At 49.0% G+C, this 26,391-nt stretch overlaps 1 protein-coding gene across 1 annotated transcript in view; it reads right to left on the bottom strand.

Annotated features, from left to right (window-relative positions):
• Positions 1 to 26,391, bottom strand: part of CORO2A (coronin 2A) — a 56,786-nt gene that overhangs the window by 20,979 nt on the left and 9,416 nt on the right. The window contains exon 2 of the mRNA XM_047066812.1: positions 7,778 to 7,978. Coding sequence (XP_046922768.1) covers positions 7,778 to 7,978 — 201 coding nt within the window. The remainder of the gene's footprint in view (positions 1 to 7,777; positions 7,979 to 26,391) is intronic.

A 26,391-nucleotide genomic window follows, 5' to 3' on the forward strand; every position in this document is an offset into this window, starting at 1 on the left:
CCTTACCCTCAGGGTTCAGGGTCCTTGGGGAAGTCATCTCCCTGAGCCTCGGCATCCTCATCTGTACAATGGGGCAATACTTCCTACAGAAGGAGTTAAGGAAGGGATTGGCATAAGCACCATCCTTGGTCACCACGTGAAAAAGGGCCCTACAGGCCTGTCTGGAAGTGCTGCGTCAAAGGCCCAGCATGCGTGTCCTCTCCCACTCTCCTCTGGTCCTACTCGAGCAGGCTGCCTGTGGTTACCTAAGAAAATATCAACCGAATGCAATGCGTGGATCTTTCTGGACCCTGATTCAAAGCAACCAAACGCAAAGAGGCATTTATAAGGCAATCAGGGACGTATCCACATGCACTGGGAATAAGGTGACACAGAAGATATTGTCAATGCTGCAATCCTGGCCCTGCACTTATGTCAGAAAATGTCTCTAGGTTTTAGAATTGCATGCTGAAGTTTATAGGGGTAAAATGACAAAATGTCCAGGATTTGGTTTAAAATACCTCAGGGGGAAAAAAAAAAACATGGACAAAGCAAGATGAGCAAAGTCTTTAAAATTCTAGAATCTGGGTAAGAAGAGTCATACTATTGTTTTTATCTACTCTTGTGTTTGAAATTCTTTCATAATTACAAAAAGAACTAGATTAGAGACTAGCGACTGAAAATGTAGTTTATAAACCAGCAGCGTCAGCATCACCTGGGAGTATGGATGTCAGAATTGATGCATAAAAATACAGGATGCCCAGGGATATTTAAATTTCAGATAAATGACAAAAAAGTTTTCAGTATAAGTATGCTCTGTGCAATATTTCATTTGTACTAAAAAATACCTTGGCAGTTCCTTACAAACCCAAACATGTAAAGCTACTTGAGGACCTAGCGACTGCACTCGTGGGCATTTACCCAGAGAAACGGAGACTTATCTTCATACAGAAATCTATATATGCCTAAAGCCCCAAATTGGAAACAATCTCGGTGGCTTTCAATGGGTGTCTGGTTAAACAAATGGCGCGCACCCACACCACAGAACATCACTCAGCAATGGAAAAGAGTGAGCAATTGATCCATGCAACAACCTGGATGGATTTCCAGGAAATTACTCTGAGTGACCAAAGCTAAGCCCAAAAGGTTGCATACTGTATGATTCCATCTATGTGACATTCTTAAAATGGCCCAAGGATACAGAAAACATGAATAGACACTTCTCTAAAGAAGACATCCGGATGGCCAACAGGCACATGAAAAGATGCTCTACGTCGCTCCTCATCAGGGAAATACAAATCAAAACCACACTCAGATATCACCTCACGCCAGTCAGAGTGGCCAAAATGAACAAATCAGGAGACTATAGATGCTGGAGAGGATGTGGAGAAACGGGAACCCTCTTGCACTGTTGGTGGGAATGCAAATTGGTGCAGCCACTCTGGAAAGCAGTGTGGATGTTCCTCAGAAAATTAAAAATAGACCTACCCTATGACCCAGCAATAGCACTGCTAGGAATTTATCCAAGGGATACAGGAGTGCTGATGCATAGGGGCACTTGTACCCCAATGTTCATAGCAGCACTCTCAACAATAGCCAAATTGTGGAAAGAGCCTAAATGTCCATCAACTGATGAATGGATAAAGAAATTGTGGTTTATATACACAATGGAATACTACCTGGCAATGAGAAAGAACGAAATATGGCCCTTTGTAGCAACGTGGATGGAACTGGAGAGTGTTATGCTAAGTGAAATAAGCCATACAGAGAAAGACAGATACCGTATGTTTTTACTCTTATGTGGATCCTGAGAAACTTAACAGAAGACCATGGGGAGGGGAAGGAAGAAAAAAAAAAGTTAGAGAGGGAGGGAGCCAAACCATAAGAGACTTAAAAACTGAGAATAAACTGAGGGTTGATGCGGGGTGGGAGGGAGGAGAGGGTGGGTGATGGGTATTGAGGAGGGCACCTTTTGGGATGAGCACTGGGTGTTGTATGGAAACCAATTTGAGAATAAATTTCATATTATAAATACATACATACATACATACATACATACATAAAATGGCCCAAGGATAGAAACAGAGAACATGAACTTTTGATTTCGGCTCAGGCCATGATCTCACCATTCGTGAGTTCGAGCCCTGCGTCGGGCTCTGTGCTGACAGCTTGGAGCCTGGACCCTACTTTGGATTCTGTGTCTCCCTCTCTTCTCTGCCCCTCGCCTGCTCACACTCTTTCTCAAAAATAAATAAACATTAAAAAAAAAAAAAAAAAAGAAATCAGAGAACAGATTAGTGGTTGTCAGGGGTTATAGAGAGAGTGGGGGTGGAGGGAAGTGGCTAGAGCAACAGTAGGGATCTTTGTGGTGGTGGCAATGTTCTGTATCTAGACTGTACCTATGTCAATATCTTGGTTTTGATATTGAACTCTAGTCTTGCAAGATGTTACCTTTGGGGGAAACTGGGTAAAGGGTTCACAGAATCTCTATGTTATTCTTAAAACTGCATGTGGAATCTACAATGATCTCAAAACAAAAAAGTTTAATCAAAAAGAAAAAAAATAAGCAAAAAAAAGTTATTCGGTGTTTATTTGAAATTCAAGTTTTGGGGCCCCTGGGCGGCTCAGTCAGTTAAGCAGCTGACTCTTGATTTCAGCTCAGGTCGTGAGATCGAGGCCTGTGTGGGGTTCTGCACTGGGCACATAGCCTGCTTGAGATTCTCTCTCTCCCTCTCCCTCTGCCCCTCCCCCACTCGTGCAAGGGTGCACACACGCTCGCTCTTTCTCCCTCTCTCTCTCTCTAAAAAAGAAAGAGAGAGAGAGATTCAAGTTTAACTGGGCATTCTGTGTTTATCTGGCAACCCTGGAGCTTGTTGGAACGCAAATTCCCCAGCCCCACTTCTGACCCGTGGAATCAGAGTCTGTGTTGTGACACTCAGGTGTGAGCTCTGATTAGTGGCTTCCACCTCCTGTTGTGCTTGGATTCCTAAGAGTCTGTGATAAAAGCAATTAACATGTGTCCTTGGGCTATTTACGATATTTCAAAAAGGCCAAAAGGAATCACACATTTTACCCAGGATCAGGCTGTACAGGACAAGTGGGTTTCAACTCTCCAGTGGCTTCTCACTGGACTCAGAATAGGCAGACTTCTGCCCTGGCCTCCAAGGCCTTCACAGTCCTAACGCTGCTCCCCTCTCTGACCTTACCTCCCATTGCTCTTGCCCCTGTGACACTGTACCAGTTTGTGTCTCAAACACACCAAAGCCAGAGCCCACACCAAACCCATTTCCACCCCAGGGCCTTTGCACTTGCTATTCACTCTGCCCGAATACCCCACTTCTAGAGTTTCAGGTGGCTCTCTGCTCAAATGTTGCCTCCCCAGAAAGACCTTCTCTGATCATCCTATCTTTCTAAACCAGGTCCACCCTCCCCACCCAGGTAACACTCCAACATATCATACCAACTTATTTTCTTAAATCAGTTGTTAGTACCTGCTTATACTCAGTAGTTCACTGAGTTAGAAATTTAGTTCTGGGGGTGCGTGGCTCAGTTAGTTAAGCATCTGACTCTTGATTTTGGCTCAGGTCATGATCTCATGGTTTGTAGGTTTGAGTCCCATGTCGGGCTCTGTGATGACAAGTGCAGAGCCTGCTGGGGATTCTTTCTCTTTGGGGAGTCTCTCTCTCTGCCCTTCCCCCACTAGCGTGCTCACCCTCTCTGTCTCTGTCTCTCTCAAAAATAAATAAATAAAACATTAAAAAAAGAAACAGACATTTCTGAAAAAGACCGAGTAATAAAAATCTGAAAAACACATTAATATAGAGTCTGTTTAGTGGATAGAATCTTAAAAAAAAACTTTTTTCAATGTTTATTTATTTTTGAGAGACAGAGAGAGACAGAGTGTGAGTGGGGAAGGGGCATAGAGAGAGGGAGACACAGAATCCAAAGCAGGCTCTAGGCTCTGAGCTGTCAGCACAGAGCCTGACATGGGGCTTGAACTCACAAGCCACAAGATCATGACCTGAGTGGGAGTTGGATGCTTAACCAACTGAGCCACCCAGGTGCCCCTGGATAGAGCCTTTTAAAAGCACCCAGAGCTTGAGAAAAACAAGTGGTTAAATGGGTCATCCCTAGGAGACCTTTGAGCTCTGACCTTTAAGTCTTTCCATAAATCCCATTTTATACTTGTCCCTCCCCAGCATGAAAAATTTCAGCTCTAGAATACAGTTCACACTTCTCATCCTGGCATTCAAGGCCCTTCTAATCTGGCCCCATCCACATCCCCAGGGTACTTCCCTTCCTCCCCTTCAACACAGACTGTTCATTTGTTCTGGCCAGACTGTTCTCTGCATTATTATCTGGTCACTCCATGTACAGTCCCACCTCTATGCCTTTGCTGATGCCATTCCTTTTGCCAACGACACCCTCCCTATTTATTTAGATGAACAATCATGGGGTAATTTGTTCAATCAATGAAAATTTATGAGCACCAACTGCATGCCCAACATGTGATATTTAGGTCAACACAGTAGCCATTCTCCGCTCCCCCCATTCCAAGTGCATTAGGAGGTACTAGCAGAAGAACACCAATAACTCTAATTCAAAGTAATCAGGGTGTGGTATCCTAAGAAAGGAATATGATGTAGACTACATCCAAAAAAGAAGAATGCCTTGGAGATTTGGGAGAGGGAGAAAGAGAGGCCATTCATGAACATGGTATACATTTCCATTTATTTAGGTGATCTTTAATACTAGTTTTTCAATAATGCTCTGTATTTTCCTCCTTTTGTTTGTTCATTCCTACATATCCAATCTTCTTTTATTGCACTGCAAATGTTTACATATTGTAAGTGTTCTTAGTATATAAAAATGCAATTCATTTTTGTATTCTGATTTTTTTGTATCCAGCCACCTTCCAAAAACCCTTATTATTTTTCTAATAATTTGACCATATATTCTTTTGGGTTTCTATGTAGGCAATCATACCTATAAAGAAGAGTGATTTTATGTCTTCCATTTCAATCCTTCTACCTTAACTTATTTTTCAGCTTTACTGTGTAGGCCAGGACCTTTAACTCACTGCTGATTTTAAAGGGATGTTTCTAACATTCCATCTTTATGAATGTTTGCATCATATTAACAAAGAGATCAAATATCACTGATATCACCAATAATGGGACAAACTGACAACATGTGTCACAAGACATATGAACTGAGGATTCAACACCATTTGTTTAATATTCTTACCCAAAATGTATAATATAAATCTAATCATGAGAAAACAATTTCAAAAATCCAAATTTTAAAATGTTCTACAAAATAGCTGTCCTTTACCTGCTTAAAAATGTTAGTATCATGAAATGAAGTAGACTAAGACACATGACAACAAAATACAATGAATGGTCCTGAGTTGGGGGACCAGACCCCAACTGGTCCAGACATCAAATTTGTATACATACACATATGGAGAGAAAGATATAAAAGAGATAAAAAGTAACCCTGGCAGAATGTTAGCAACGGGTGAATCTAAATAAAAGGTTTTTAAAAATTCTGTTTATGTTAGTGAAATGCTCTTTTTCCGATTTGCTAAGAATTTATATCATGAATGGGTACTGAGCTTTATCAAATGATTTTTCTGCATTTATGGAGATGACTGTATGGCTTTCTCCCTTCATTTGTTAATGTAATGATTTACATTTCTAGATTTATTAATATTAAACTGTCCTTAGTTTCTGGAATAAATCCAGCTTGGTTAGATGGCATCCTTTTTTAAATTCACTGCTGGATTTTGTTTGCTAGCCATTCTGCATACATCTTGAGTGAGACTGCGCTGTCATTTTCCTTTCTTGTTTTCTCCCTATCTGGTTTTGGAATCAAAGTTACACTGGCTCATAGAACAAGGAGGGGAGAAGTCCCTCTTTTTCTTCTCTCTAGAAGTGTTTGCAAAATATTGGAATAATCAGTTCCTTGGAAGTTATATAGAAACTGCCTGTAAAACCACATGAACATCGTATCATCCTTATGTATGTGTTTGTATAAAATATAGCATATAAAAAAAGGCATGAAATGCAAGTGTTCAGCTTAATGAATTGCTGGAAAATAAATTACCCATACATCTGCCATCTTCTCAGGTTAAGACATGAACTATCACCACACAAAGAAGACGCCCCCCTTCCATGGATATTCTCCAGTCATAACTACTCCCCTCCCTCAGGGAGTGATAATTGTTCTGGATTTCATGACAGTCCTTTGCTTGCTCTTCCTTAAAATTGTTCTACTTACTAATACATCCCTTCAGGTAGAATTTAATTTAGTCTGTATCTATCTTTAGGTAAAGAGAGCGAGATCGTTTGTAATTTGTTTGGTTTCTTTTCCTCAAAATTGTCATTAAGATTCATCCATGTTGTGGTACGTATGTATGTATACTTTGTTCCTTTTCATGACTGTGCAGATTCCCTATTATGGAGATATTATCATTTATTTATTCAATTCTTGGACATTTGAGTTTTTGCAGTTTTGTGATAATATTAACAACACTCCTATGCACATTCTTGTATTTGTGTCCTGATAAACGTAAACACGTTGCATGGGATATACCAAGGAGTGGAATCTCTGGGTCAGAGCGTATGTGTATTTTCCTCTCTACTAGAAGCTGTCACGTTTTGCTTCAAAACACACGTGACAAAAAACCAAAAAAACACACCAAAAAAAACCCCAAAAAACCACGTGTGACAGTCAACACTGTCACCAGAAGTGTCTGAGAGTTTACACTGTTCCATGTCCTTGCCACAACTTCCTATTGTTAGATTTCTACATCTTTGCCAATTCTGTGGTTGTAGTGGTATCTCATTGTGGTCTCCTGGTGAGATACTAGTGGATGGGAGTTGAAAATGTATCGTTTGATGTTGATTTCTAATTCAATTCCGTTGGGATCAGAAAACCTGGTCTATGAGGTTCCATTTTGTATTTATGACTTTAATTTCTGAAGTCCTTTGTGGGGGGGGGGTCTAAGTCTGTAGTTTGTTGTCTCAGCTGACTCTTCCTCATGGTGGCTCACATGCCTGGTGATCTCAGATTACAAGTTTCCCTGATCTGACTCTGTAGGAGTCCTGTCCACATCGGGGATGCCTTCCTCTGGAGAAACTTCCTATCTGCCTCTGCTGTGAGCCAGAGGCACTACCAACCGGGATCTCTCTAGCTCTTCTGCAGGTTCAGCCTTAAGAAGATTCAGGCTGGGTATCCTGACAAGGTCTGCTATTAAGTTAAGCTATACAAAATTACCACTTCTGGGTTAAAAAACTATTAAGTATCAGCAATTGCACATGGTCGAACCTATACTGTTAACATGTGCCGGCAGGACAAGCTTGTTCTTTCTGTTTGCTTACTGCTTACCTCTCCCAGTTAGATTTTTTGGCTCAAGATTTGTTTCTTTTTGCTGGGGAGGGGAAGTGGCCTTGGAGATTTCCCCAACATCTTGTGAGCCCAGCAATGCATCACAAATTACATTTTATTCAGGAGTGAATCATTTCGCAGTGAGGGAGTAGTCCTAGGAGTAGCTAGAAGCTAGCTAGGTAGCTTCAGCTAGAAGCTGAAATCCCAGGATAGGTATTTTTTTTTTTCTCAATGAGGAAACCAAAGCTCAAGGAAGTGAAACGACTCAAGGTCACATGGCTGGTAATAAGCAGGGTTAGGATTCGAATCCACATAAGAGACCAGAACCCAGGCTCTTTCTACTTCCCCTCTGTCTGTACAGCCTCCAGAGGGCTGCTTGGACCTGGGGCTTAGCAGGCAGCCTTACCTGGCTCAAGGGAATGACGAGGAAGGCTCCCCCACCAGCGCACTCGGTCACGACTGCAATGAAACGGGGGTTCACGGCGCAGAAGTGATTGTCGTGGACGCTGTGGGTGATGGGCACCGAGTCATAGCAATTCTCCTTGCTGGCTGGTTTGCCAAAGACGTGGCGGAACTTGGAGCTCCGGTACTGGGGATGCCATGACATCTGCGGGAGACAAACAGGACAAAAGGGGCATGAGGCTCGCTGCCCTGATGGTGGGACACTCAGGGAGCTCACCTTCAGAGGGCACGACCAGCACAGTGGTCAGTTCTGGGTGGACAATGTGCTATGAAGGGCAACCAAACGAACCGACTGTTACTGTGGCTACTTCGGTGGATCTGGTGAGACGGTGTGTGGTTATCGCTGGCCTGTTTGCTTGTCATTTCTTCAAGCGTAAGAACAAAAGGCAGAAACGCAAGAGACAGAACTCACCACTTTCCCCCCCTCTCCACCATCTCAGCAGGCACCCCAGCCGTGCCACGCCACTCAGCCCAGCTAAGTAGGTCACACTGTGTCCTCTGGAGCCAGCCTGCCTGGGCTCCAACCCCAGCTCTGCCACTTACCAGCTGGGCGAGCAAGTGACTTAAGTCTGAGTTCTCAGTTTCCTCATCTGTAAAATGGGGATAACAAAATCATCTGTCTCATAGACTTGTCATGAGGACTAAATTACATGATACATTAAGGTCCCTTGATCTACAGTAGTAATTACTCCCAATATTATCATCCAGGCATCTTGAACTTCTCCAGATCCTCATCCAGCCCTGTATTTGTTCACTCTGTCTACTGAGCACCACTGGATGACTGGGCCCCGTACCTGGCACTGGGGGTTGGAGAGAATAAGCATGAGCCCATCCTTACAGGAATGAAGAGTCCTGTGAGCGAGGCCCCTACAGGAGTCTGGGCCACTGGGATCCAGTGTACTCTAGGCAATAATGTAGATTTGTACATGGCAGTCAGGGAAGGCTTCCCAGGGGAAGTGACATGTGAGCTGTGATTTGAAGGATGAGGAAGACTTGGCTATGTTGACAGGACAGTGGTAAGGTGGGGGGAAGATATCCCCGGCAGATGGAACAGCCTAAGCAAAGGCCCAGAGACAGAAGCAAACATGGAATGTTTGGGAAACTACCTGTGGTTTAGTAAGATTAGCAAGGTGATGTTAAACACACACACACACACACACACACACACACACACACACGTAAATTGGATGATGTGAGTGAGGAGAACACAGCTAGAGGGGTGAGCAGGGCTAGATCATGAATGGCAGAAGAGGGTCCCGGCCTCATCAGTGGCCAAACACACGACACACGTGGCCTCTCAGCCCTGCTGCTGCCCAGGTCAAGCCCCTGACCCTAGTCTCTGACCCCACCGGGCCTTCTTGTCCACGTTCCTCATCTAGGCCAGAGAGATCCTTCTGGACCAAGCCTGGATGTATTCCTCACCACTCTCCTGAGGTCACCCTTGGATGCTCCCGATTTACTGCCGCCCTGCAGGAGCAAGGCCAAACCCAGCCTGGCATTTAAGGCCTTCTGGTGAGGTCCTGTCCCATATTCCGAGATTCAACTTTCCTTGCTCATCTTCTAAAGGGTACTTTCCAGATAAAGAACCCCCAGCTTCCCTGAACCTGCTTTTGCATTTCCAGTCCTCTGGGCCCTCCCCCTTGCTTTCCCCTCTGCTTGGCCTGCCCTTCCCCACCCTGTATCCCCTGTACCCATCTCCCTATCTCCACCTCCTCTTCTCCAGCTCCCACGTCCTCCTCTGGAGTCTTCCGCGACACCACAAGTAGCAGACCTCTGGTTCTCCTCTCCTCTCTCTCACCCCAACCTGCCATGTCTCCTTGCTGCCCTCGGGCTCTTGACACTCTTGGCTCTGATTCCTGAGTCTGGTGTCAGGTCTCATCTCCTCTGCTGCTTGCAGGCTCCTCAGAGAAAGGCCTGGCGCTCTGCTCCAGGAGTGCCCAGCCCAGAGCTCTGCCCACCCCGGGCCCTAGGAACTTCCCAAGGGCAGGCATGTGTGTGCTGGGCACCCACAGGGTCAGGACCAAAGAAGGCACTTGCTCTGTGTTCAGTTCAAAGGCACAAGATTAGACTGTTGACCTCAAGAGGTCACGGTGATCAGGGGTCTGACCCACGAGCCAAACTCTTTACAGGGAAGCCCATCAGCCTCACAGGACAGGTCTGTCCTGTGAAGCTCAGACATTTTAACTTTCCTTTTAGGAGCTGCATTTGCCAGAGCTACAGGAAGCAGCACAGAATGCAGGGACAGACTAATTAATGTCCCTCTGATCCCAGAAAGGGTGTGAGAAGCTGTATAGAAATGGAAAGCACACAAGATAGGAGCAAATGGAAAAGCCTTGGCAAGGAAATGGGGACAAGGGAAAATGCAGGGACACAGAGATCGCCTGATATTTGGAGGTAGTTAAGCTACTGAACGTGTGTTGCCAGGTCCTCCACACAGTGCAGGTGCACTTCAGACTCGGCTCCAAGCTTCCTAGTGGCCAATTCGATAAGGGAAACAGAATCACTAAGGGATTTAGCCAGCCACCACTTGCTAAGGAGCAGCACAGCTTTTCTCTGCAGGGGGTCCTGAGGGAAATGAGTCCTGGGGGTCCTCACAGAAAGAAATCGCAAGGACCGAGATGTCCCTAGGGTCTTGGTAATTAGATGGCAGCGGAGGAACTGCCTTGGGCGAGGGCTGGGGTTAGGAAAGTAGGGGGGCACGTCAGCAGGCTCAGCTCCAGGCCTCCCAACTCTGCCTCACCTTCAGCAGCTGCCATGGTGGGGCGGGGGGGACACCCGTCTGTGGCCAATGGTGGGGCTTATCAGACATTCTATTGCTCCCTTCACGTCCCTACCTCCTTGCTGTTGGGCAGTCACGGAACTGATTCTAGCACCAATGGATCAGGGACAGCAGTGGTGTGTGCCACTTTCAGGCTGAAACATGGAAGACCTGCCTGTGACCCTCCAGAACTCTTGTCCTTGGTTGAAGGGATGAAAAGGCCACATGTTCTGCATGATGTGGCTTCCGTCATCCTGGGTCCACAAGGGGTCCTGTGGGACAGAGGATCTCCCCCTAACGAAGTCCCTGACTCTGTCATAGCGTGACAGAGAAATAAACCTGCAGAGCAAACCAGTTAGAAAGTGGGGCCATTTGTCCCAGAGCTGAGCCTACTGTCCTGACTAACACACTGCCCCATGCAGCCCCAACCAACGGTAAACTGGGAAATGACTGTCTGTGCTTAGTGTGGCTGGGGCACAGGAACCTGCGGGAAAGAGATGGGCGAGGAGGCAGGACCCAGATCACCTCAGGAGCCATGTAAAAGAACTCAGACTCAAGGCAATGAGGAGTCGCTGAGGCGATTAAAACAGGGGATCGAGCAGAGCTCACTTTTAGGAGGACTCTCTTGATTGCCGAGAGCAAGAAAGGGTGGGACAGGTGACAGGTGAGGATCACCTGGGCTGAAATAGGGCAGAGGAGATAGAGAAGAGGAGACATGTCAGTGAGAAACCAAGCAGGGGAGATAAGCCAGCTTTTGGGCTCAAGTGCTGTGGGCTGTCGGGTGAGAGGGTCCATCACGGCTGCAGAAATCCACATGACTGACCATTAGCATCAGTCCTGGCCCTTCTGGCCATTCTTGGTGCCCTCCCTTCACAGCCTGGGGCTTGGCCCCACACCTGAGGGATGGCTCTCAGCCCAGGGTCAGGGTCAGGGGGCCTCAAGAGGCATGGTCAATAACTGTCCTTCAGCTCAGTCACTTCCTGGGCAATGGCAACTCACAGTTTTTGGGTGCTTGCTATGTGCCAGGTGCCATTCCCAGCATGAATTTAACAGGCAGGTACTACTTTGCTCCCCATTACAGATGTGGAGGTGGAGGCAGAGAAGGGAAGTAACCCACCCAAGGGTGCACAGCTTGTAAACCGTGGAGCTGGGGGCGGGGACGCAGTCCAGGTTCCTGCAGATAGCGACCGTGATGAGGAAATCTCCTTCACACCCATTCACCCTGGATCTCCTCTCAGCCCAGAAGAGGAGACATCATGACCATTATCACCCCCACGTTACAGAAAAGTAAAACAGGGGTGCCTGGGTGGCTCAGTAAGTTGAGCATATGACTCTTGATTTTGGCTCAGGTTATGATCTCACGGTCATGAGTTCAAGCCCCGTGTCACCTACTTAAGATTCTCTTTCTCTCTCCTTCTGCACACCTCCCCACCAAAATTTAAAAAACAAACAAACTAAAACATGGCTCAGGAAGCTACGTGGACACCTTTTGAAAAGAGGGCTGTTTGCCTCCATTGATGAAGTCAGCGGCTGTGAAACAGTGACAGAAAACTAAAACTCTGTGTCAGTGACCTTCTGTCCTTCTGCCCCCAACACCTCTCCCCACTCTACCCCGCCCTACCCCGCCCAGCACCTTATCTCCACTGCCAAGTTTCTTCCAGATCTGTTGTCATGGAAGGAAACTTAGAGAAGTGGGGGATGGGGCCAAACCAGGCAGGCCATCTCTCTCTCTGTGCCCACGGGATGGGCATGTGCACACATATATGTGGGTGAACTTTGTGCAAAGGTGTATGCACTGGGTGTTCATGTCTGTGCATGAGCACTGCTTTCATCCTATGTGCCTGCGTACTCCTGTGCATGCATGTGTGCGTCTCTTTGGGTATTCAATTGCATCTGTGCCTGGATGTGTGTATCTGTGCATGCGTGAATCTAAGGACTCAGCAATTAAGAGAGCGAGAGTTTCCCCTGCTCATTTCCCCCACAAGCAGGCACTTGCCTGGAAATGCAGCCTGTAGAGGGCCCTCAGCACTGCAAGGGCCCTCACCCATGGGCTGGGCCAGAACGGCTGATCTGGGCCAGATTTATCCCATGCCACCAGTCCCATCCTGCCTGGTGCCAGGCTGGGCCCACATCAAAGTCGCAGCATGCCTTCTTAGGTGTGGCGGGCCAGCCCGCCGGGGCACAAAGCAGGGGTGGCATCACTTCCGCTGCTGCTGCTATCCCATGTGTGTTTAGCCATGGGATTAGGCTTTGTGGACTCCGAATTCCCTGCCCCCACTACTAAAAAAGATTTAGTCGTCTCTGGGTTTAACGTCCCACTGAGTTTACTTCTTAATGCCTGACAGTGGAATGGCTTGCTCCCTGCCCCATCCCTTCCAGCTCTCCTGCAGGTAAGTGGAGATAGTTGTTTCATTTGATGAGGGCAAAAGTGAGGTGCCAGGGAAGCGATTTGACCAAGATCATATTAATAGGGGCAGTGGAGGCGGGAAGCAGAAGCCAAGGCTTGACCCAGGGGTCCCTCTTCCTGCCACATGCTCCTCTCTGACATGTAGAGAAAGAGATGGAGAGACACACACAGACAGAGACTGTCCCGCCTGCCCCCAAAGGCCTGTCTTCGCAGCCCAGCCCTGCAACATTACAGGACGAGGGTAAGCTGCAGGGTGAATGAAACCAAACCCAAATTGGGTGTGGTACGAACCAGCATAATAGATTATTCACTAATTGTCTGTTCCTGGCCTCAGGGAAAGAATGAAATTATCTAATTTGGTTTTAGCCATCGGAGGTGGGTAGGAGTCTGGTGCTGCTGGCTACCCTTGTCCCTTTGTAAGTTTGGGGTTCCACATCTAATATTTGGAGTTTTACTTTCTTTCTCTTAAAACCTGACCTTGTGGCCAGTAAGCTGCCCCCATATTGCCTTGGGAGAAGGTCTAAACCACCGTATTTGTATCAGTGCAGTTAATAGAGGGGCATTAGAACCACAGTTTCTTAGGTTTAAAAACTGAAAAGATTACTGTAAGAGTAAAGAACACTCTATTTGAAGGTGATCTATAAAGACCAAGAGTTAACACAACACACAGCTGATTATGGGCGGGTCCCTCATCTTGACTCCAATCTTTGACCAACTACTACCCATCATAGGGCTTGTCCTGATCCTGACCTTGGCTCCAAACTTGCCTGGAAACCATTCTCTTTTGTCCTGAATCCTTATCAGGGCCTGTGACCCACCCCAGAAGTGGGATATCTGGTTCTGGAAACAAGGCCCAGCTGAGGTCAAGGCCCCTGTGGCTGACATAGGTCTCTGCTTAACCAGCCATTCACCTGGAGGCGTCCTTCCCACCAGGCAGAAAGAAGAAACCACAGGTCTTGGCGACTTCCTGCTAGTGAGAATTTTATCCACAGTCATTTCTGCTTGTCTGAGGCCACGCCCTGTTGTACTTGTCACTCCTTGGCACAAAGTGTCTATTTTCGTCTTCCACAGGCCAGTAAAGGGGTCTGCAGTGAAAGGTTGGGACGCAGGGACGTGGAGCCTCAGGGTCTCACTTTGCAGGCTTAGTTTTCCTCCCTTTCTTCAGAGCAAGAAGAGGCATTGTTGCTCTCCACAGAACTTGGGGGACCCCCTGTCCTGGTTTGCCTAAGGTGTAGGGTATGGGACAGGGGCATATTCCCAATGTAGGACTTTCAGTGCTAAAATAAGGAAAGTCCCAGGCAAATGGGGACAAGTTGGTCACCCCCCACCCCCCACCAACCACAGAGATCTCCAGAGAACCATTATCTGATTCACATGCGATGATTTTTTTTTTTTTTTTAAGTAGGCTCGATGTCCAGTGTGGAGCCCAATGTGGGGTTTGAACTTACGGACCCCAAGAGCAAGGCCTGAGCTGAGATCAAGAGTCTGATGCTTAAGCAACTGAGCCACCCAGGTGTCCCACATGCAATGATTCTATTCTAAGTCACTCATAACCTTGACTCTGGCAATTTGCTGTGTGGAAGAGAAGGCTCTAGAACCAATTTCCTAAAGAGCCCAAATCCTGAACCAGAGCACAGAACATTTCAAAGCAGAAAAATACAAGGTTTGTAAAGGGAGGTGAACCTAGCTTAATTCAATCAGCAATCTCCACTCGCTATTGGCTTAGTGCTTATTCTGGGCCAGGCCCCGTGTTGGGATTGAGACGGGGCAGCGAGGGCTGGGCAGTTCTGTCACTGCTCTCCACATGTTTACACCTCTTGAGGAAATGGCTGAGAGCAGGAAGACAGGACATGGCACGATCTTAGACTGATAAAGCACAGGGCTGTGGACTGTGACCTCAAATGCACATGAGAATCATTTACATCGGATCACTGGGTGTGGGACCTCTGCACCAGTTCTGTCCAACACGGGGGTCTCGTGGCTTCTAAATTAAAGTCAAAATGATTAAAAGAGGGGCGCCTGGGTGGTTCAGTGGGTTAAGCGTCCGACTGCCACTCAGGTCATGATCTCACAGTTCTTGAGTTCCAGCCCCGCATTGGGCTCTGTGCTGACAGTTCAGAGCCTGGAGCCTCCTTCCGATTCTGTGTCTCCCTCTCTCTCTCTGCCCCTCCTCTGCTCATGCTCAGCTCTCTCTATCAAAAATAAATAAACACACACACAAAAAATAAAATGCACCTCCTCAATCACATTACCAACATTTCAACTGCTCAATAGCCACATGTGGCTACTGGGTACTCAATTAACAGTGTATTGACAGATCATGTACACCACACCTGTGTGACTTTGGGCAGGCTAACTTAATGTATCTATTTCCTCACCAGTAAAATCAGGCACAGTAATAGATAATAGTTAACTTACTTGCTTACTATGTATGAAGTATGTTCTATGTACTAACTTAATCCTCATGGCAAGTACTATTATCCCCCCATTTTTACAGATGAGACAACTGGGGGCTCAGAGAGGCAAAGCAACTTGTCCAAAATCACACAGCTAGCAGGCGGCTGAGCTGGAATCTGAAGCCAAGCTGTTTAGTCCTGGATCCACACTCTTTCACAGGGCTGTCCAGACGATTAAATGAGAGAATCCACACAGCACATGGAGTGATGCTGGGTGCGTACTTAGTGCTCTACACGTTTGCTGTTAAGACTGTTGTGGTCCCTTGGGGTGCCTGGGTGGCTCAGTCAATTGAGCGTCCGACTTCAGCTCAGGTCATGATCTCGCAGTTCATGGGTCTGAGCCCCGCATAGGACTCTGTGCTGACAGCACAGAGCCTGGAGCCCTCTCTCTCTCTCCCTTCCCCCACCTCTCTAAAAAATAAATAAATAAACATTAAGAAAAAAATACTGTTGTGGTCCCAATGTTTACAGGACACTAAGATTTGATTTAGTATGTGATAGGTACGTGTTGAAGGCCCAACATTTGGGGGATCTAAGTAAAAATCCCAAACCAGAAAGTGCAAAACAGACGCGAGGCATAGAGTTCTCATCCCCAGGGCTCACCACGTTGATGGAGGGAACAGACAAGCACCCATGAAAAGCTAACCGATAATCCATCTTAGTCAAGAAGAACCTGACGAGTGTATGTGTGCGTCTCTGTGGCAGGACTCTTGGGGTGGAAACCAGCCGCCTAGCTCAGCCGCATGCTGAGGTGGCCGCTGGGGGAAGTGGGGGAGGCTCTCGGTGGGGGTGGAAGGGAAGACAGGGGCAGCCCTTGGTTCTCTCCATTAACATAGGCCACAGAGGATACTGGGGACACCGCTTCAGGGCAACCCCCCACCAGACTTCCGCCGGGTCGTTTCAGCAGTGAAGGCAGAGGTTCCTGCAGCTAGAAGTAAAAACAGTCCTATCTCCACGTTCTCTCTGCCATGCGTACCCTCCTCTGCCCCCATCTCCCTTCCTCCAGGTCTCCAGTCCTGCTGGTCCAGCACGGATGGCTCCCTGCAGGCCCCAGGAAATACAGATTGAGTCAGAGAGAGAACCAAGAAAATGCCTCTCTCCTCCTGATAAGATTAGGCCCGAAGGAGCCCCTCCTCCTGACAGCTGACACTCCCCAGAGCCAGGTCCCTGGCACCGAAGAGAGGCAGGCCACCTCCTGAGACGGCCTCACCTCCCCTGCCCCACGGCCCCCAGCTGTTCTCCCCCTCCCTCAAGCCTTGCAAAGCATGGGCAGCCTTTTCTCTGGGCGACTCCATTTCTCCCCCACCCCAGCCCAGGGCTCCTTTCCTGCCCTCACTCTGACACTGTCATTTCCCTTAAGGCCCACCTTAGGTCCTCTCTGTCCTTAGGAGAAAGCTCTCTGCTGGACTAGGGTTGTGGGGCCCCACATTCTGCCTTCACTGCCCACCCTCATCTCCACATCTGCTTGCTTCTCCTCATCTCCACAGACTCACCCTTTAGCCAAACTGGTTTATCTGCTTTCCCCTCAAAGCATAGTGTTTTCCCAGACATGCCACCTTTGATCATGCCCCCTTCGCTCTGCCTCGAACTTAATCAGCCCAGGTAAGCGCATGGTTGGCACTTAGCTGGGCTCCTAGGATGCCCTTCCTGTCACTCCCACTTCCTGGGCCGAGTTCAAATAGTACCACCACCAGGGAGGAGCGCTCTCTCTCCTGTGAGGCTGCCCAGGGCAGGAAAAGAGAAGAATCAGGTTGAAATCCTGGACCTCCACTTGTCTCTGGGCCTCAGCATCCGCATCTGTAAAAGGGTACCCTAATATCTACCTCACAGAGTCTTGCCAAGGATTAAATGAGATAATGGCTGCAAACTATCTTGCAAACGTCTAGTACCAAGTAAGAGCTCGGCTATGGCTGCCCTCTTCCGTTCTCTGGTCCTGCTGCCTGTGTTTCTTCCTACTTTTCTCCATCCATTCATCCAGCCACTCACCCATCAGACTGCCAAGTCCGAAGGGTCTTCCCCTCTGCCTTGCCCACACTCAGGTCAGATTCCACAAGCAGGCACCCAGGGGGAGACCGACCTGGCTCCTGGGCCAGCTTCCACTTATGCTACCAGCCTCTCCTGAACCCCCTCTGGGCATTTGGGGGAGGGGGCTGGGCCTGTCACTTTCATAGCAGGCATGCTGGTCAGGTTGGAGAGTCTTGATTCTGATGCCAATTTACTCCATGACCTTGAGCAGATCTCATCCCCTCTTGGGTTTTGTTTTCTCAGGCAGGTAATACTCCTACCTTGCCTGTCTGTGAGGACCGTCTACTGAGGGCTCTCCAGTCCACACACACCAAAGCCCAGGACTGTGAGGGTGACAGAGCTGTCACCTATCAGCTAGGGCCTATCAGCTGTCCCAGTCCTTAGTTTCAGCCTGGTACCCTTCTTGCCTGGCTCCTCTGGAGACAAAGAACACAGCTTCTTCCTATTTATTCCCCCAAATCAGGCCCAGACCAAAACTCCATGCAGATTTATTGCCCCACAATCTCCTTATCTGAGAGTTTCAAGGGACAAGGGTCACTGGGGACTTTCTAAACCCATCTTCAGGAGGTTGAAAATCTGGAGTCTCTACTTCCTCCTCACCATCCATTCCCCAGCAAAGCTTCTGAATTTGTCTTTGGACAGAGAGGGACACTGAGGCCCAGACAGGGAGAGTGCCTGGCTCAGGGTTCCACAGTGAGCAGAAGCCCTACAGTCCAAGTTCTGAAATGGCACCTGCCAGGGGGCCTGAATTCTATTGTCACTGGCCCTCGCCTCTGGCCCACCAGTCAGCTCCTACCTGCCCTGTGGCAGGGACCGGGGGCCTGAAGGGTGACTTCAACCTGCATTACTGGGGCCCTCCCGAAGCCTGACCTGTGCTGGGCACTGTGGGAGAAGGCAAGGATAACCCTGGCAGGGGCTTCTGCCCCTCAGGGCTGAGGTTGATGGGAGAGGCCGACATGCAACCAGCGAGCACAGTTCAGGGTGAATGGGACGGAGCAGGCTGCAGCAAGGAGGTGGAAATCCCAGGAGTCGGTGAAGGGCCTCTGGGCAGGTCTGTTTGAGCCCAGTGTCAAATGCTGAGTAGAGGGAGCTGAGCCCAGAGTGAAGGGAGGGCACTCCAGGTGGAAGGGGGTGCGTGGCGTGGGAACCACAAAGGTGGAGTCTGGCCGGGGTCTGGGCAAGTGCAAGGGAGCAGTGAGGGCCAGGCCAGCAAGGTGCCAGCAAGGGCTCTGAATACCGGCTCAAGGACTTGGCCCTTGAGACCACGGGAGGATGTCAAAGTTTGTAACCAGGGGTGTGGTGAGGTGAGAGGTGCTGTGTATTTAGCTCCTCCTATTAGGTAGTTAGAATGTTTGGCTGGAGAAAGTATTTTCTTTCCTCCACTTTGGGCTTGTGTCTAAGGAAGAAATAAGTGTGTGAAGTGGGTTTTATTTCCCGCCCGGCTCCGGTTGGCTGGAGGGGCTGTGGAACACGGTGAAGAGGAAGAGGGTGATGGTTCTGAGACTCGGGAGGAGGCACCTGGGTGGCTCAGTCGGTGAAGCATCCGACTCTTGGTTTCAGCTCAGGACAGGATCTCATGTTCCTGGGTTCGAATCCTGCGCTGTCAGTGCTGAGTCTGCTTGGGATTCTCTCTCTTCCTCTCTTTCTGCCTCTCCCCTGCTTGTGTTCTCTCTCTCTCTCTCATTCTGAGGCGGGTGGGAGGGAGGAGACGATCATGCCTGATTAGGGGAGCGTGCAGAGCCACCGATTTGCTGGCCAGGAGTCAAACTCGGCTCTGCCTCCACAGGTCTTAGCAATTTGATTCAGCAGTGGAGCCAGGAGGCCACATCTCAGCAGCTGGGGTTTTGCCTCAGGAGATAGCTTCCTTTCTTCCCTCAACCCATTTCGCTGTGCTAGGAGTCTCCAGATATGACTAAGGGGCTGCCTGTTTCCTGCACATGCCGGGACAGCCCAGGACTCCATTTCCCAGCTCAGCCACACACATTGGAGCCGCACACATTGGGCAATTCCTTCCTGCTTCTCCCTCCCCTGCTTATTAACGTGGGGATAAACGCTCAGCCTTAATTCTTCAGGTACTGGCTGCAACAGTGGCCAGGAGAGGACCGTGAGGCCACTGTCTCCCCGTTTCCGGCCTCCCTGAGCTCCCCCCAATCATTTGTTCAGACTGGGCCTGTGGGCCAGGGAGCACAGGAGTGAGGGTGAAGGGGACAGGAAAGATGTCAGCATCCCAGGCTGAAGACGTGCTTCTGGCCCAAGACTAACTCTCTGCGGGGACCGGTGACAGTATCTCAATTTACACTTTGCGGGATGATGTCTAGCAGTGGGTCTCCACCTGAGAGTTCATCAGAATCACCTGGAAAGCTGATTAACTTCCAGACTGCTGTGCCCATCCTAGAGTTTCTGATTTAGCAATTCGGCAGTGGAGCCTGAGAACCTGCATTTCTAACAATTTCCCAGGTGACAATGATGCAGCTGGTCCAGGGACCACTTCTGAGAGCCACCGCTCTACAACCCTGCTCAGCGATCTGCACAGTCCTTCCCTTTCACTGCTCAATTCGTTTCCACCTTGCGGGGGAGGCAGAATTTACATCCGCCTGAGGGTGGGGAGAAGTACCCCCATCTCATGGATGTAACAAACTGTGCTCAGCTCAGAGCAATTTTCTGAGGTTACACAAATACACAAAGATTCCATGAACACACAACCACTTCCTAGCTCAGGGCCACTTGGGGCTGTGATTCTTGGCTTTCTACCGCTCACATATTCTCAATATACAAACATGGGCTGAGGCCAGCACTCAAGAACCAGGCAGGTATTATGATGACAGCTTCACTGTCTCAACAGCAGGCACCGAGGCCTGCTGGTCAAGACACAGGCTTCTGAGTCAGAGACCCAGATATAAACCCAGACTTGCTTTCTGTATATCTTGGAACCACACAGGCGCTTACCCCTTCGCCAGGTTGCTATGAAATGGGGCCAAGGCTGAACAGAGCAGTGAGCCTTGCACACAGTGAGTTCTCAATAAACGGTAGCAACCGGTGGGCTCAGACAAGAGCCAGGGAGGGATTTGGGGATAGATACTAAACCTCTCTGTCTTCTCATCTGTAAACTGGGGTCAGTAACAGAACCTAACTTATAGGGAAATTGCAAGGATTCAATGAATTTATTAATTTAAAATGCCTCAAAGCCATGCCTGGCATGGGGGAAGCTCCTACACACGGTCCTTTTTGTCAAGTATGATAATTTTAGCACCTAACGCACACTTTTCATTAATACGTGTCAGCAAAACCGTTAAAGAATACATTAGGCTATTGTGACGTCAAAATTTAAAAACCAGGGACTCCAGGGTGGCTCAGTCAGTTAAGCGTCCAACTTCGGCTCAGGTCATGATCTCGAGGTTTGTGAGTTCGAGCCCCGCGTGGGGCCCGGTGCTGACAGCTCAGAGCCTGGAGCCCGCTTCGGATTCTGTGTCTCCCTCTCTCTCTGCCCCTCCCCCCCCCCCCCGCTCGCTCTCTGTCTCTCTCCCTCTCAAAAATAAATAAACATTAAAAAAATTAAAAATTAAACAAAAATCCTAGTGGTGCTGGTTGTACAACAGTGTGAATGTGCTCCATGTCACAGAACTGAAGACGGTTACAATGTTAAATTTTATGCTATGCATATTCTGCCACAGTGAAAAAGGAAGAAGAGAGCCAGCAGCACCTAGGTATCACGGCCAGGCTCTCGGCACACCTTTGGCCAGCTCCACCTCTGCTTCTGCTACACCTTCCCTGACGGGAGTGGGGGGGTGGGGCTGGTCCTCCTGCCCCAGTGGAGGTCACATTCTTTCACTCCTGGCCACTCAGGGCAGAAGGGGTGCTGTAGGGTGCCTCATGGCTCTCCCAGGTGCTCTCAAGAAGGGTCCGGAGGACCATTCCCCAGGCAGAGGGGCGGCTCTTGCCATCCACTTCCCTCCTGCTCACTGTCCCTCTGTGGAGCCAGCTCCAGCTGCTCCTGGTGAAGGAAAAATCCTTGTGGGAGCAGTGCCTGCAACCGGGACTCCCTCCGGTTTCGGCTGGGAGCTCCGCTCTGTGCAGGGAAGGTACACAGACATTCTGAGACCAGGGGCCCGCTCCAGGATGCTCTGCCCCCATTTGCTGTGTGACCCCACTCACGTCATTGTCCCTCTCTGGGCCCTGGTGCTTGTCTGTGCAATGGGAATGTGTGTCCCTGCTTGTCACCCTCCTGAGGCCTTGGGGAGGCTCTGCAGGGGGAGTGGAGGCAAAGGTGTTTTGTTTCTTTATTGCACGATGTGACCACACGGAGAGGCAGCAGGGATGGTGACAGACATGGTCGGGGACCACCTACTGGGCTCGAACACCGGTCTCACCACACACCCAGTTGGGACACCTTGGGCAGGCTCATCAACCTCTCCAGGCCTCAGGTTTTGTCATCACGAAGCGGGATGGTAATAGGAAATAAGTTCATATCTGACAAGTACTTAGAACACTGCCTGGCACATGGCAAGTTCAAGATAAATTCAAAATAAGTAATAATGGTAACTTCTACTGAGTACTCACTGTGAGCTGGGCACCGTTCTAAGGTATTTGACTGTATTGAGGGATTGAAATGAACCTTTAGCAAAAATGAATAAGGTGAACAGGACTTACAGACTAAACCAGAAACACAAAGCGTCCGTGTCCTTTCTTTCTCCTCTAAGTGGCAATACTTAAAGATCTAAGTATTAGACCTTCACAGTCTGGAAACAGAGAAAGCCTTGTGTCCCTCTGCCACCCGCTTCGTGCTGATTTAGAGTCTAAAGCTCTAATTCTTATCTAATCTAATTCTTAGCCAGGCACACTAACTCCCTCTCTCAAATGATTTTATTACATTTGGGGCAAAAAACAGATAAAATATTTCAAGACTGCCCAGTGTCAGGGACCCAGGTGGGCATCCAGCCCGGCTCTGTCTCCCTTTCCACACCACTCTGTCTGAAAAGTCTGAGGGTCCTGGCTTGTACCATTCTAGTGATGGAAACCTCACTCCTTCCGGGGACAGAGCAACTCAACTGTTTGTTACACTTCCTCCTTCTACAAAGAGGAAATCCACAATTTCCCCTACTGCCCGCCTTCCATCCCTTGAGCCCCACCAACCACATCCTTTGCCTTTGCCCCACGCCAACCCTTCAGAGATCTGAGGCCCCTGACCACGTGCCTCTGGGATGGTTCTACTCAGGTTGGGGAGTTTTTTGTGTGGCTAAATTTCTTAACTACTCCCCATTTTGGTCACCTCCCCGTTATGCTCCAGTGGGGAGCTCTCCATCTCTCACCCAGCTTGGAGCCCAGACTGTACTCAAATCCTCCAGATGGCGGCTGAGAAACACTCAGAAGAGCAGGTCCCCCCAAAGATCCCAGATTCACTTCTTAGAATAGCAGCACTGGCCAGACCCCAAGAATTCATGGGGTGCAGAAAGAGAAACTGAGTCAGCTTGCCCAGGGCCATCCATACAGGGAAGAACCAGGAATGGGATTCAGATTTCTGGCACCCGAGCCCAGGAGAGTCCTCTAAAACATGAAACAAAGTTTCCTTTGATCCTGTGTCTGGATACCGCAGCAAATATTTTGTTTCTTATCTGTGTTGCTGTCCTCAGAGGGACAAATTCCAAGGATGACAGGGGAAGAAAAATCTAATTGTGAAGCTGGGGGGTCATTCACCCTAGCTGGACCCTCCTGGAGGTCAGACTTTTGGAATGTGGGCTATATTCCTCTAGTGTGTGGTTTAGGCTAAGAAAGATGGGGCTCCTTAGGTTCAGGAGAGAAGACAGACCCCGAAGTCTTTGCTGCTAGAAAGGTCAACACGGCAACAGCCCCACAGTGGGAAAGGTAAATCGGGGCACACTGACTCACCCTACATTTTCCATGTCTCCAGCTGGAGACAGACCCTGTGCTGGCATCTGTGGGCTCAAAGGTAGCCATGGGGTGGCTGCCCTGGGAATGGGTAGAAAAATGGAGAAATCACACCCCACTTGAACAAAGTTTGATCACAAATGTGGTGGTTTGTTAGAAGTGGCAGCTGCATAGAAAAGGACGAGGAGGTTAGAGCAGGGAGACTTTTTTTTTTTTTTAATTTTTTTTTTTCAACGTTTTTTATTTATTTTTTTTGGGACAGAGAGAAACAGAGCGTGAACGGGGGAGGGGCAGAGAGAGAGGGAGACACAGCATCGGAAACAGGCTCCAGGCTCCGAGCCATCAGCCCAGAGCCTGACGCGGGGCTCGAACTCACAGACCACGAGATCGTGACCTGGCTGAAGTCGGACGCTTAACCGACTGCGCCACCCAGGCGCCCCTTGAGACTTTTTTTTTTTTTAATCATATGCTCCTTTCAAAGAGAAAAAAAAATGAGTCCCCACCCCTGCCAATATTTTATATTATACACGAGTAACTACCATTGGGAACTGTGAGGCACAACATACAGATGAAACAGGATTCATCATTAATCAGAGTGACTGCAAATTTCAAATAATGTCCCTCAAATTTAAAAACACCTTGGGCTGACTTCTCATCAGGCTTGATTAGCTTGTGATTGTTTTTTTTCCTCTTATCTGTGGCTGCCGATGGAATCTTGCTGGAAACCCAAGGGTTAACCTCTTGTCAGCTCTTACTGGTATTATTAGAACCACCACCAACCAACCCACTGTTCAGATAGGAATCTTCTAAAACCACTTGTCCATTTTGTGAGGATTCGTTTAGTTAAAACTGGTTAGTATAATCCATAAATCCAATCTGGATTAATTAGTCTGGATTAACCTGGATTCATTAACCAGGTTAAATTAATTGTAATAAACTGCTGAACACAAATCAAAGAGTAGGGGTCATCCTTTCTTAGAGGGCTTTCCCCCTCTCTCCCGAGACTTCTGGAGACATGAGGCATGAGGCTGTCTGACACCCTGAGTGGCGTCAGCAGGTGTAAACCTGGGAAACATGAGCAAAGCTGAGTGATTTTCCCATCAGATATTATTTTTTTCCTGCACCCCAGTGAGCATGCACACCTCACTTTGGAGGCCACCAGAACAGAAGCTGGGGAAACTATCAGAGAGGATTTTCAGGCCGCATAGGACGGTAGAGATCATCTGGTCTAACCTCACTTTTCAGATGAAGATACAAGGATTCTGGAAGGGATGTAACTTGTCCAAGGTCACCTGGCTGGTCAGTAGCAGATCCCAGAGAGAACGCAAATCTCTAGTTCTTGGTGCTAACACTGGATGCTTCCCTGTCCTGGCCACAGTGCAGCCTCTTACTGGGCTGTTCGCAGGTCCCTGCACCTCTCAGCCCTCTATAGTTGTGTCCCCTGTGGCATGAATCACTTGCTGGCTCTGAGGGTGGAGTGCGTCCCAGCAAAGTCACAAGTGCTGGCACAACGGAGGGACGTGTTGCTGTCGGCAGGCCACGGTTCCAGGAGTTACTCTGTCTCAGTCTGAAGCCTTGGTTCTGCATCTGTGAAATGGGACCCATCAAACCCAGCTCACGGACTGCTGTTTGGGTACCCCATGAGGTCCTGCTGACATCTGTAGGCTGGGTAGTAGCCCCTGAGGGGTGTTACTTCTGTTCTTACACTCTGGAAGGTTTTGTTTAGGGGGCTGAGATCTGGAGCCTGAGAATTCTGCCTCTGACTCCTAGCTACAGCCCTGGATACCGCAGGACCCGGAGCCTCTGCAGCCCAGTGGCCCCCCAGGTGTGCCTGTCCGGGTCTGGTGTGGTGGCAGACAGCTGTGGATCTGGGTCCTGGGCCTTCTGGGGCGTGCCTGAAATCCCGCTCCTGTCTCTACGGCTCTCTTCCCCCCTACTCTCATCCTCCCCACCTCCCATAACCTTCTTGCCTCCTCCAGACTGTCCTTCTAATCCCTCTCTCTGACTTCCCCTATGCTGAGTCCCCCCTGGGCTACCATGAGACGGAAGCATCCCCTATTCCAAAACCTTCAGTGGCTTCTCAGTTGGGCATTCAAAGCTGAGATCTGAGGGGTAAACCCAGAAGAGAGGTGGGGCAAGGTGGGGAGAGAAAATGGGGGGGACAAGGGCAGTAGGCCTGGGTGCAGACAATAGGGGGTGCATTTTCTATAGAGAACTTAAAAACAATAAGACCGACTAAAAGTCTGACTTTTTATTATCATGATATGCCTGCAATTCTAAACAGTGTCAATGAAAAAACACTCCTCCCTGCCAGGGCAGGCTGCTCCCACCTCCCTGCCCTTGGCAACTGGCCAGTACCTGATACTATTCCCTAGACTGAGCCAAACTGGACCGTATGTTCGCTACATCCCCAATAGGCTCAGTATCCGCCCCTTCGCCAGCCCTCGGCCTGTGCGGCTTCTTTTGCCAAAAAGTCCCTCCCTCCTCTCTGCACGTTCAGCTGCTACAAGGCTCAGCTTAGCTGCTCCCTCTTTCAGAGGCTCCCCGCACACCTTCCCTCCTGCCTGGCCACGACCCCCTGCCTAGGCCTCCTGACACCCAGCCCAGGGTGTAGACTCAGCAGCAGTCTCCCCGTGGAAGACCGAGGAAAGGAACCACCCTCTGAAATCTGGGACCCACAGCACAGCACACCAGGAGAGCCACTTCCTCACTGTGTGACCTCAGACAAGTCCCAGATCCCCTCCAGCCTCAGTCTCCCCCTGTACAAGGACCATATCATCTCCAAATGACCTTCTTTCCTTGTCCTCAGTCACGCCTTCTCTTGGCCATACCCTGCACTCTGTCATCATGTGAAAATGTGCCACCCGCTTCCATAGTCACTAATTCGAGTGCCCCCTTGCTGGCCACAACCTCCCCACCTTCAGCCTCCTGTCACCTGCCAGATGTGAGCAGGCCTTCGTCAGCACCCCTGTTAGGTGCTGGTTCAGGCCCAAGGAGAGAGCCCGGGACCACAGACCGCTCTCCAGAGA

Source organism: Lynx rufus, unplaced genomic scaffold, assembly GCF_022079265.1.
Source record: "Lynx rufus isolate CCGP_SWC_20201006 ecotype Redwood Valley unplaced genomic scaffold, mLynRuf1.p SCAF_10, whole genome shotgun sequence".
NCBI lineage: Eukaryota > Metazoa > Chordata > Mammalia > Carnivora > Felidae > Lynx > Lynx rufus.